Source organism: Cetorhinus maximus, unplaced genomic scaffold (genome assembly GCF_964194155.1).
Source record: "Cetorhinus maximus unplaced genomic scaffold, sCetMax3.hap1.1 HAP1_SCAFFOLD_2092, whole genome shotgun sequence".
Classification (NCBI taxonomy): domain Eukaryota; kingdom Metazoa; phylum Chordata; class Chondrichthyes; order Lamniformes; family Cetorhinidae; genus Cetorhinus; species Cetorhinus maximus.
The window spans coordinates 45,296-55,000 of NW_027598032.1; the positions used below are offsets into that span (position 1 = coordinate 45,296).

Sequence of the window (9,705 nt, forward strand, 5' to 3'; positions counted from 1 at the left end):
GTTGGGCTCAAAGTTGTGTGGAGAAGGGGCTCAGTGTTTCACGCTGTCCCTGTGAGTCTCGAACTCAGGAAGGAAAACCGATGTGAGTCCAGGTTTTGGTTGGATGTGAAACTGAGAGAAAATACTTTTCCAATAACACCATCTCCTTATCCAGGGGTGTGCCTGTGGCTGTGCCTGTGAGGGGTGGAGTCCGCTCACCTGAAAATCCATCTCCAGCGTTCACCCCTCTCTTGAGACTAGGACCCGAGGGCACAGCCTCAGAGTAGAACAGAGATGAGGAGAAACTTCTTTAGCCAGAGAGTGGTGAATCTATGGAATTCATTGCCACAGAAGGCTGTGGAGGCCAGGTCATTGAGTGTATTTAAGACCGAGATAGATAGGTTCCTGATTAGTAGGGGGATCAAAGGTTACAGGGAGAAGGCGGGAGAATGGGGTTGAGAAACTTATCAGCCAAGATTGAATAGCGGAGCAGACTCGATGGGCCGAATGGCCTAATTTCTGCTCCTATGTCTTATGGTCTGTGCACCATCAGGAACAGAGGGAGTGTCAGTTGAAAGATAACCCATTGCCAGTGGGTTACCCTCATCTCCCTGGCCAGTGGCCCTCTGTGAGGTTGGGTTGTGATTTCTGCTGTCAGTGAATATCTTGCTCATATTGCAATGGGGACAAGGTTCATTCAGTGATAAGGCAGCGAATGAGATTGTTCATTCCGTGCTGTCAACAGATGCCTGAGATGGGGACGTGTTGGGAGGTAATAGGGCGGTATCCCTCCCCTCCCTATGTGCTCATTCACTTGCTCTCCTTTTCACGCAAAGTTTTTGCAGGTTGTGTTGATTTAATGACTCATGCCACCATGCAGCAGGTTACTGCAGGCTGTCTACAGCACGCTGTGTTTCTGTCCAGGGAGAATAGTTTCTGTACCACATTCCACATCCACACCCTCCTCCAGGCAGGAAAGCCTGCTGCTGTTAATTGGTTCATCATTCAACCATGTGATGAGATAGCTGTGAGAGAGAGAATCTCCCAGACAGCAACAGACAGTGCCGGAGAGAGAGAGAGAGAGAGAGAGACAGACAGTCACTGCCGCTGAGAGAGAGAATCTCCCAGACAACAACAGACAGTGCCGGAGAGAGAGAGAGAGACTGACAGTCACTGCCGCTGAGAGAGAGAATCTCCCAGACAACAACAGACAGTGCCGGAGAGAGAGAGAGAGAGTCTCCCAGACAACAACAGACAGTGCCGGTGAGAGAGAGAGTCTCCCAGACAACAACAGACAGCACCAGTGAGAGAGAGAGAGTCTCCCAGACAACAACAGACAGCACCAGTGAGAGAGAGAGAGTCTCCCAGACAACAACAGACAGCACCAGTGAGAGAGAGAGAGTCTCCCAAACAACAGACAGTGCCGGTGAGAGAGAGAGAGTCTCCCAGACAACAACAGACAGCACCAGTGAGAGAGAGAGAGTCTCCCAGACAACAACAGACAGTGCCAGTGAGAGAGAGAGTCTCCCAAACAACAGACAGCGCCAGTGTGAGAGAGAGTCTCCCAAACAACAGACAGCGCCAGTGTGAGAGAGAGTCTCCCAAACAACAGACAGCGCCAGTGAGAGAGAGAGTCTCCCAAACAACAGACAGCGCCAGTGAGAGAGAGAGTCTCCCAAACAACAGACAGCGCCAGTGTGAGAGAGAGTCTCCCAGACAACAACAGACAGCACCAGTGAGAGAGAGAGTCTCCCAGACAACAACAGACAGCGCCAGTGAGAGAGAGAGTCTCCCAGACAACAACAGACAGCGCCAGTGTGAGAGAGAGTCTCCCAGACAACAACAGACAGTGCCAGTGTGAGAGAGAGTCTCCCAGACAACAACAGACAGCGCCAGTGTGAGAGAGAGAGAGTCTCCCAAACAACAGAAAGCGCCAGTGTGAGAGAGAGAGTGTCTCCCAGACAACAACAGACAGTGCCAGTGTGAGAGAGAGAGTCTCCCAGACAACAACAGACAGTGCCAGTGTGAGAGAGAGAGAGAGAGAGTCTCCCAAACAACAGAAAGCGCCAGTGTGAGAGAGAGAGTGTCTCCCAGACAACAACAGACAGTGCCAGTGTGAGAGAGAGAGTCTCCCAGACAACAACAGACAGTGCCAGTGTGAGAGAGAGAGAGAGAGAGAGTCTCCCAAACAACAGACAGCGCCAGTGTGAGAGAGAGAGTGTCTCCCAGACAACAACAGACAGTGCCAGTGTGAGAGAGAGAGTCTCCCACACAACAACAGACAGTGCCAGTGTGAGAGAGAGAGAGAGTCTCCCAAACAACAGACAGCGCCAGTGTGTGAGAGAGAGTGTCTCCCAGACAACAACAGACAGTGCCAGTGTGAGAGAGAGAGTCTCCCAGACAACAACAGACAGTGCCAGTGTGAGAGAGAGAGAGTCTCCCAAACAACAGACAGTACCAGTGTGAGAGAGAGAGAGAGTCTCCCAGACAACAACAGACAGCGCCAGTGAGAGAGAGAGAGTCTCCCAGACAACAACAGACAGCACCAGTGGGAGAGAGAGAGTCTCCCAGACAACAACAGACAGCACCAGTGTGAGAGAGAGAGAGGGAGTGAGTATCTCACAGACAACAACAGGCAGCGCTGGAGAGAGAATCCCAACAAAGCAATTTTATCATCTCACCTGGATTGATTTAGTACACCAGAGAGCAGTTAGAGAGTGTGGGTGGTGTTGATTTGTGCCGGTGTCTTGTTTTGTGGGATTGTCGCTGTGCGTTGTCACGTACAGGGTTCATTGTCACTCCTCCAGTGCAGTTCGTAGGATCTGATCAGGTTACCTGGTCATTCTCACACTGCTGTTAAAGAGTCCTTCTGTTTGCAAACTGGCTGCCGCTTTTCCAACCTGACCATGGCCACTGCCCTTGAGAAAGTACTTTGTTATCTGGAGAGCGCTTTGGGGTTCCCCGAGGCCATGGAAAGTGCTCTCAAGAAATATAAGGTCCTGCGGAGTGAATGCGGAGTCACTTGCTGGTCGCTGGTTGCTGCTTAGCAGGGAGAGCAGTTTGCTGCATGACTGGGCTTAGGGTTGGCTGTCGCTCAGCACACATTTCCCTGGAACCTGCTGAGCAGCCTCTTTATATTCTGGGCACAGCCACAAGGGCCAGCTGTGAAATGGAGAAGGGAGCCAGACATGTGCTGGAGGCAGGCATGTTGTGGGATCTCAGTGCGGGGTGTAGTTTATCTCCGCTCTGTGACAGTGTCACTGGGATCTCAGTGCGGGGTGTAGTTTATCTCCGCTCTGTGACAGTGTCACTGGGATCTCAGTGTGGGGTGTAGTTTATCTCCGCTCTGTGACAGTGTCACTGGGATCTCAGTGCGGGGTGTAGTTTATCTCCGCTCTGTGACAGTGTCACTGGGATCTCAGTGTGGGGTGTAGTTTATCTCCGCTCTGTGACAGTGTCACTGGGATCTCAGTGTGGGGTGTAGTTTATCTCCGCTCTGTGACAGTGTCACTGGGATCTCAGTGCTGGGGTGTAGTTTATCTCCGCTCTGTGACAGTGTCACTGGGATTTCAGTGTGAGGTGTAGTTTATCTCCGCTCTATGACAGTGTCACTGGGATCTCAGTGTGGGGTGTAGTTTATCTCCGCTCTGTGACAGTGTCACTGGGATCTCAGTGTGGGGTGTAGTTTATCTCCGCTCTGTGACAGTGTCACTGGGATCTCAGTGTGGGGTGTAGTTTATCTCCGCTCTGTGACAGTGTCACTGGGATCTCAGTGTGGGGTGTAGTTTATCTCCGCTCTGTGACAGTGTCACTGGGATCTCAGTGTGGGGTGTAGTTTATCTCCGCTCTGTGACAGTGTCACTGGGATCTCAGTGTGGGGTGTAGTTTATCTCCGCTCTGTGACAGTGTCACTGGGATCTCAGTGTGGGGTGTAGTTTATCTCCGCTCTGTGACAGTGTCACTGGGATCTCAGTGTGGGGTGTAGTTTATCTCCGCTCTGTGACAGTGTCACTGGGATCTCAGTGTGGGGTGTAGTTTATCTCCGCTCTGTGACAGTGTCACTGGGATCTCAGTGTGGGGTGTAGTTTATCTCCGCTCTGTGACAGTGTCACTGGGATCTCAGTGTGGGGTGTAGTTTATCTCCGCTCTGTGACAGTGTCACTGGGATCTCAGTGTGGGGTGTAGTTTATCTCCGCTCTGTGACAGTGTCACTGGGATCTCAGTGTGAGGTGTAGTTTATCTCCGCTCTGTGACAGTGTCACTGGGATCTCAGTGTGGGTTTATGGTTTATCTCCGCTCTGTGACAGTGTCACTGGGATCTCAGTGTGGGATGTAGTTTATCTCCGCTCTGTGACAGTGTCACTGGGATCTCAGTGTGGGGTGTAGTTTATCTCCGCTCTGTGACAGTGTCACTGGGATCTCAGTGTGGGGTGTAGTTTATCTCCGCTCTGTGACAGTGTCACTGGGATCTCAGTGTGGGGTGTAGTTTATCTCCGCTCTGTGACAGTGTCACTGGGATCTCAGTGTGGGGTGTAGTTTATCTCCGCTCTGTGACAGTGTCACTGGGATCTCGCTTATGGGTGTATATTTGCTCCGCTCTGTGACAGTGTCACTGGGATCTCGCTTATGGGTGTATATTTGCTCCGCTCTAACCCTCGAATCCCCTCTTTGACAGGGTCACTGGGACATGTCAACAATGGTTTACCCACGAGATGAGAAACTGAGCCAGGAGGACATTATTTCTAACACCAAGGTGGTGATGCAGGGGCTTGAGGCCCTGAAAAATGAACATAACTCCATCCTGCAGAGTCTGCTGGAGACCATTAACTGCCTGAAGAAAGATGAGGAAGCCAACCTGGTACACGAGAAATCGAATCTCATCAGGAAATCCGTGGAAATGATCGAACTCGGTTTGGGAGAGGCCCAGGTACCAGGGGAGAGAGTGGCTGCAGGGGGAGGGAGAGGGAGAGCAACTCAAGGGCGGGAGAGAAAGAGGGAGTGGCTCAAGGGAGAGAGAGAGAGAGCGATTCAAGGGGGAAAACGAAAGAGAGAGAGCGACTTGACTGCGGGAGAGAGAGAGAGAGCGACTGGATTCCGGGAGAGAGAGAGCGAGCGACTGCAGTGCGGGAGAGAGAGAGCGACTGGGATGCGGGAGAGAGAGAGAGCGACTGGAGTGCGGGAGAGAGAGAGAGAGAGAGAGCGACTGGAGTGCGGGAGAGAGAGAGAGAGAGAGCGACTGGTGTGTGGGGGAGAGAGGGAGAGAGAGCGATGGAGTGCGGGAGGGAGGGAGAGAGAGCGACTGGAGTGCGGGAGAGAGAGCGACTGGAGTTCGGGAGAGAGAGCGACTGGAGTGCGGGAGAGATGGCGAGAGAGCGGCTGGAGTGCGGGAGAGAGAGAGAGAGCGGCTGGAGTGCGGGAGAGAGAGAGAGCGGCTGGAGTGCGGGAGAGAGAGAGAGCGGCTGGAGTGCGGGAGAGAGAGAGAGAGCGACTGGAGTGCGGGAGAGAGAGAGAGAGCGACTGGAGTGCGGGAGAGAGAGAGAGAGCGACTGGAGTGCGGGAGAGAGAGCGACTGGAGTGCGGGAGAGAGAGCGACTGGAGTGCGGGAGAGAGAGCGACTGGAGTGCGGGAGAGAGAGCGGCTGGAGTGCGGGAGAGAGAGCGGATGGAGTGCGGGAGAGAGAGCGGCTGGAGTGCGGGAGAGAGAGCGGCTGGAGTGCGGGAGAGAGAGCGGCTGGAGTGCGGGAGAGAGAGCGGCTGGAGTGCGGGAGAGAGAGCGGCTGGAGTGCGGGAGAGAGAGCGGCTGGAGTGCGGGAGAGAGAGCGGCTGGAGTGCGGGAGAGAGAGCGGCTGGAGTGCGGGAGAGAGAGAGCGGATGGAGTGCGGGAGAGAGAGAGAGAGCGGCTGGAGTGCGGGAGAGAGAGAGAGAGCGACTGGAGTGCGGGAGAGAGAGAGCGACTGGAGTGCGGGAGAGAGAGCGAGAGCGGCTGGAGTGCGGGGGAGAGAGAGAGAGCGGCTGGAGTGCGGGAGAGAGAGAGCGGCTGGAGTGCGGGAGAGAGAGAGCGGCTGGAGTGCGGGAGAGAGAGAGCGGCTGGAGTGCGGGAGAGAGAGAGCGGCTGGAGGTAGGAAGAGGGAGCGGCTGGTGGGAGGGAGCGAGGAAGCAGCTGGATGGAGTGAGAGGGAGCGGCTAGAGGCAAAGAGAGGTAGCGGCTGGAGGGAGGGAGATAGGGTGACTGGAGTAGGGCAGAGAAGGAGATGGAGAATGGCTAGAGGGGAGAGAGGGTGTGAGTGGCTGGAGGTGGAGAGAGATCGGCTGAAGGGGTAAGGTGGAGTGTGGGTGAAGGTCTCCCAGCCAGACTGGGCTCTGGGGCGATGGTCTCCCAGCCAGACTGGGCTCTGGGGCGATGGTCTCCCAGCCAGACTGGGCTCTGGGGCGATGGTCTCCCAGCCAGACTGGGCTCCGGGGGGATGGTCTCCCAGCCAGACTGGGCTCCGGGGGGATGGTCTCCCAGCCGTTATCGGAGTGGATATCAGCTGTGAGGCTCAGGATGTGGATATTGGCTGAGAGTCTCATTGTTGATATCGACTGTGAGGCTCAGGGTGTGGGTATCAGAGTGGATATCAGCTGTGAGGCTCAGGATGTGGATATCAGCTGTGAGGCTCAGGATGTGGATATTGGCTGTGAGGCTCAGTATGTATATCCACCATGAGGCTCAGGGTGTGGGCATTGGAGTGGATCTCGGCTATGACGCTTAGGGTGTGGATAATGGAGTGGATATCGGCTTGAAGGCTGTGGGTATAGATATCAGGGTGGAAATCAGCTATGAGGCAGGGTGTGGATGTCGGTCTGAGGGTTAGGGTGTGGATATCCAGGTGGATATCGACTGTGAGGCTCAGGATGTGCACATCAGAGTGCATATCGGCTGTGAGGCTTAGGGTGTGGACATTGGGGTGAAGAACTTGCCTGTGAGGCTCGGGGTGTGGTTATCAGCTATGAGACTCAGTATGGATATGGGAGGGGATATCGGCTGTATGGCTCAGGGTGTGGACATCAGGGTGAAGAACTTGCCTGTGAGGCTCGGGGTATGGATATCGGGGTGGATATTGGCTATGGGGCCCAGGGTATGGATATCGGAGTGGATATCAACTGTGGGGCTTGGCGTGGATATCGGCTGTGAGGCTCAGGGTGTGGATATCGGCTGTGAGGCTCGGCGTGGTTATCTGGGTAGATATCGGCTGTGAGGCTCAGGGTGTGGATATCGGCTGTGAGGCTCAGGGTGTGGATATCGGCTGTGAGGCTCAGGGTGTGGATATCGGCTGTGAGGCTCAGGGTGTGGATATCGGCTGTGAGGCTCAGGGTGTGGATATCGGGGTGGATATCGGCTGTGAGGCTCAGGGTGTGGATATCGGCTGTGAGGCTCAGGGTGTGGATATCGGCTGTGAGGCTCAGGGTGTGGATATCGGGGTGGATATTGGCTGTGAGGCTCAGGGTGTGGATATTGGCTGTGAGGCTCAGGGTGTGGACATCGGCTGTGAGGCTCAGGGTGTGGATATCGGCTGTGAGGCTCAGGGTGTGGATATCGGCTGTGAGGCTCAGGGTGTGGATATCGGCTGTGAGGTTCAGGGTGTGGATATCGGCTGTGAGGCTCAGGGTGTGGATATCGGCTGTGAGGCTCAGGGTGTGGACATCGGCTGTGAGGCTCAGGGTGTGGATATTGGCTGTGAGGCTCAGGGTGTGGATATCGGGGTGGATATCGGCTGTGAGGCTCGGTGTGGATATCGGGGTGGATATCGGCTGTGAGGCTCAGGGTGTGGATATCGGGGTGGATATCGGCTGTGAGGCTCAGGGTGTGGATATCGGCTGTGAGGCTCAGGGTGTGGATATCGGCTGTGAGGCTCAGGGTGTGGATATCGGCTGTGAGGCTCAGGGTGTGGATATCGGCTGTGAGGCTCAGGGTGTGGACATCGGCTGTGAGGCTCAGGGTGTGGATATCGGCTGTGAGGCTCAGGGTGTGGATATCGGGGTGGATATCGGCTGTGAGGCTCAGGGTGTGGATATCGGCTGTGAGGCTCAGGGTGTGGATATCGGCTGTGAGGCTCAGGGTGTGGATATCGGGGTGGATATTGGCTGTGAGGCTCAGGGTGTGGATATTGGCTGTGAGGCTCAGGGTGTGGACATCGGCTGTGAGGCTCAGGGTGTGGATATCGGCTGTGAGGCTCAGGGTGTGGATATCGGCTGTGAGGCTCAGGGTGTGGATATCGGCTGTGAGGCTCAGGGTGTGGATATCGGCTGTGAGGCTCAGGGTGTGGATATCGGCTGTGAGGCTCAGGGTGTGGACATCGGCTGTGAGGCTCAGGGTGTGGATATTGGCTGTGAGGCTCAGGGTGTGGATATCGGGGTGGATATCGGCTGTGAGGCTCGGTGTGGATATCGGGGTGGATATCGGCTGTGAGGCTCAGGGTGTGGATATCGGGGTGGATATCGGCTGTGAGGCTCAGGGTGTGGATATCGGCTGTGAGGCTCAGGGTGTGGATATCGGCTGTGAGGCTCAGGGTGTGGATATCGGCTGTGAGGCTCAGGGTGTGGATATCGGCTGTGAGGCTCAGGGTGTGGACATCGGCTGTGAGGCTCAGGGTGTGGATATCGGCTGTGAGGCTCAGGGTGTGGATATCGGGGTGGATATCGGCTGTGAGGCTCAGGGTGTGGATATCGGCTGTGAGGCTCAGGGTGTGGATATCGGCTGTGAGGCTCAGGGTGTGGATATCGGGGTGGATATTGGCTGTGAGGCTCAGGGTGTGGATATCGGGGTGGATATCGGCTGTGAGGCTCAGGGTGTGGATATCGGGGTGGATATCGGCTGTGAGGCTCAGGGTGTGGATATCGGGGTGGATATCGGCTGTGAGGCTCAGGGTGTGGATATCGGGGTGGATATCGGCTGTGAGGCTCAGGGTGTGGATATCGGCTGTGAGGCTCAGGGTGTGGATATCGGCTGTGAGGCTCAGGGTGTGTGTGGTTTCCCCAGGTGATGATGGCCCTGTCCGGCCACCTCAACACTGTAGAATCTGAGAAACAGAAACTGCGAGCCCAAGTCCGGAGACTGTGCCAGGAGAACCAGTGGCTGCGGGACGAGCTGGCCAATACCCAGCAGAAGCTGCAGCGGAGTGAGCAAACTGTGGCCCAGCTTGAGGAAGAGAAGAAGCACCTGGAGTTCATGAACCAGCTGAAGAAATATGACGATGACATCTCCCCCTCAGTAAGTCCTGGAATCAGGGTATCAATCTCCGCAATCCACCCCTTATACCCCACCACCCGATTCCTTGTTCCGTCACACCATTACCCCTCACCTCATTCCCTGCCCCCTCCCTGCCCTCCCACACCTACACCACCCTCCCACTGTCCCTCATTCCTCAGGTTGAAAGCTGTTATTTGATTTTATACACAGGAAGAAAAGGAGGGAGATTCTTCCAAAGATTCACTGGATGATCTGTTCCCTGAGGAAGAAGAACATGGCACAGGAAGTGAGTTCTCTTTCTCTCTCCCTCTCCCTCTCTCCTCTCTCCACCCTATCTCTCTCTTCCTCTTGTCTGTCTCTCTCTCTCTCCTGTCTCTCTCTCTCTCTCTCCTGTCTGACTCTTTCTCTCCCTCTTGTCTGTCTCTCTCTCTCTCCTGTCTCTCTTTCTCTCTCTCCTGTCTGACTCTCTCTCTCTCCCCGTCTGTCTCTCTTGAGGAA

At 55.2% G+C, this 9,705-nt stretch overlaps 1 protein-coding gene across 1 annotated transcript; it reads left to right on the forward strand.

Moving 5' to 3' along the window:
- Positions 1-1,210: 1,210 nt before the first annotated feature.
- LOC144676976 (kinesin light chain 1-like) lies at positions 1,211-9,493 on the forward strand (the record flags this gene model as incomplete). The annotated part of the gene is made up of 4 exons (XM_078537241.1): positions 1,211-1,254; positions 4,655-4,906; positions 8,998-9,228; positions 9,418-9,493. Coding segments are annotated over exons 2-4 (547 nt in total), but the record flags the coding sequence as incomplete, so codon positions are not given.
- Between the last annotated feature and the right edge of the window lie 212 nt (positions 9,494-9,705).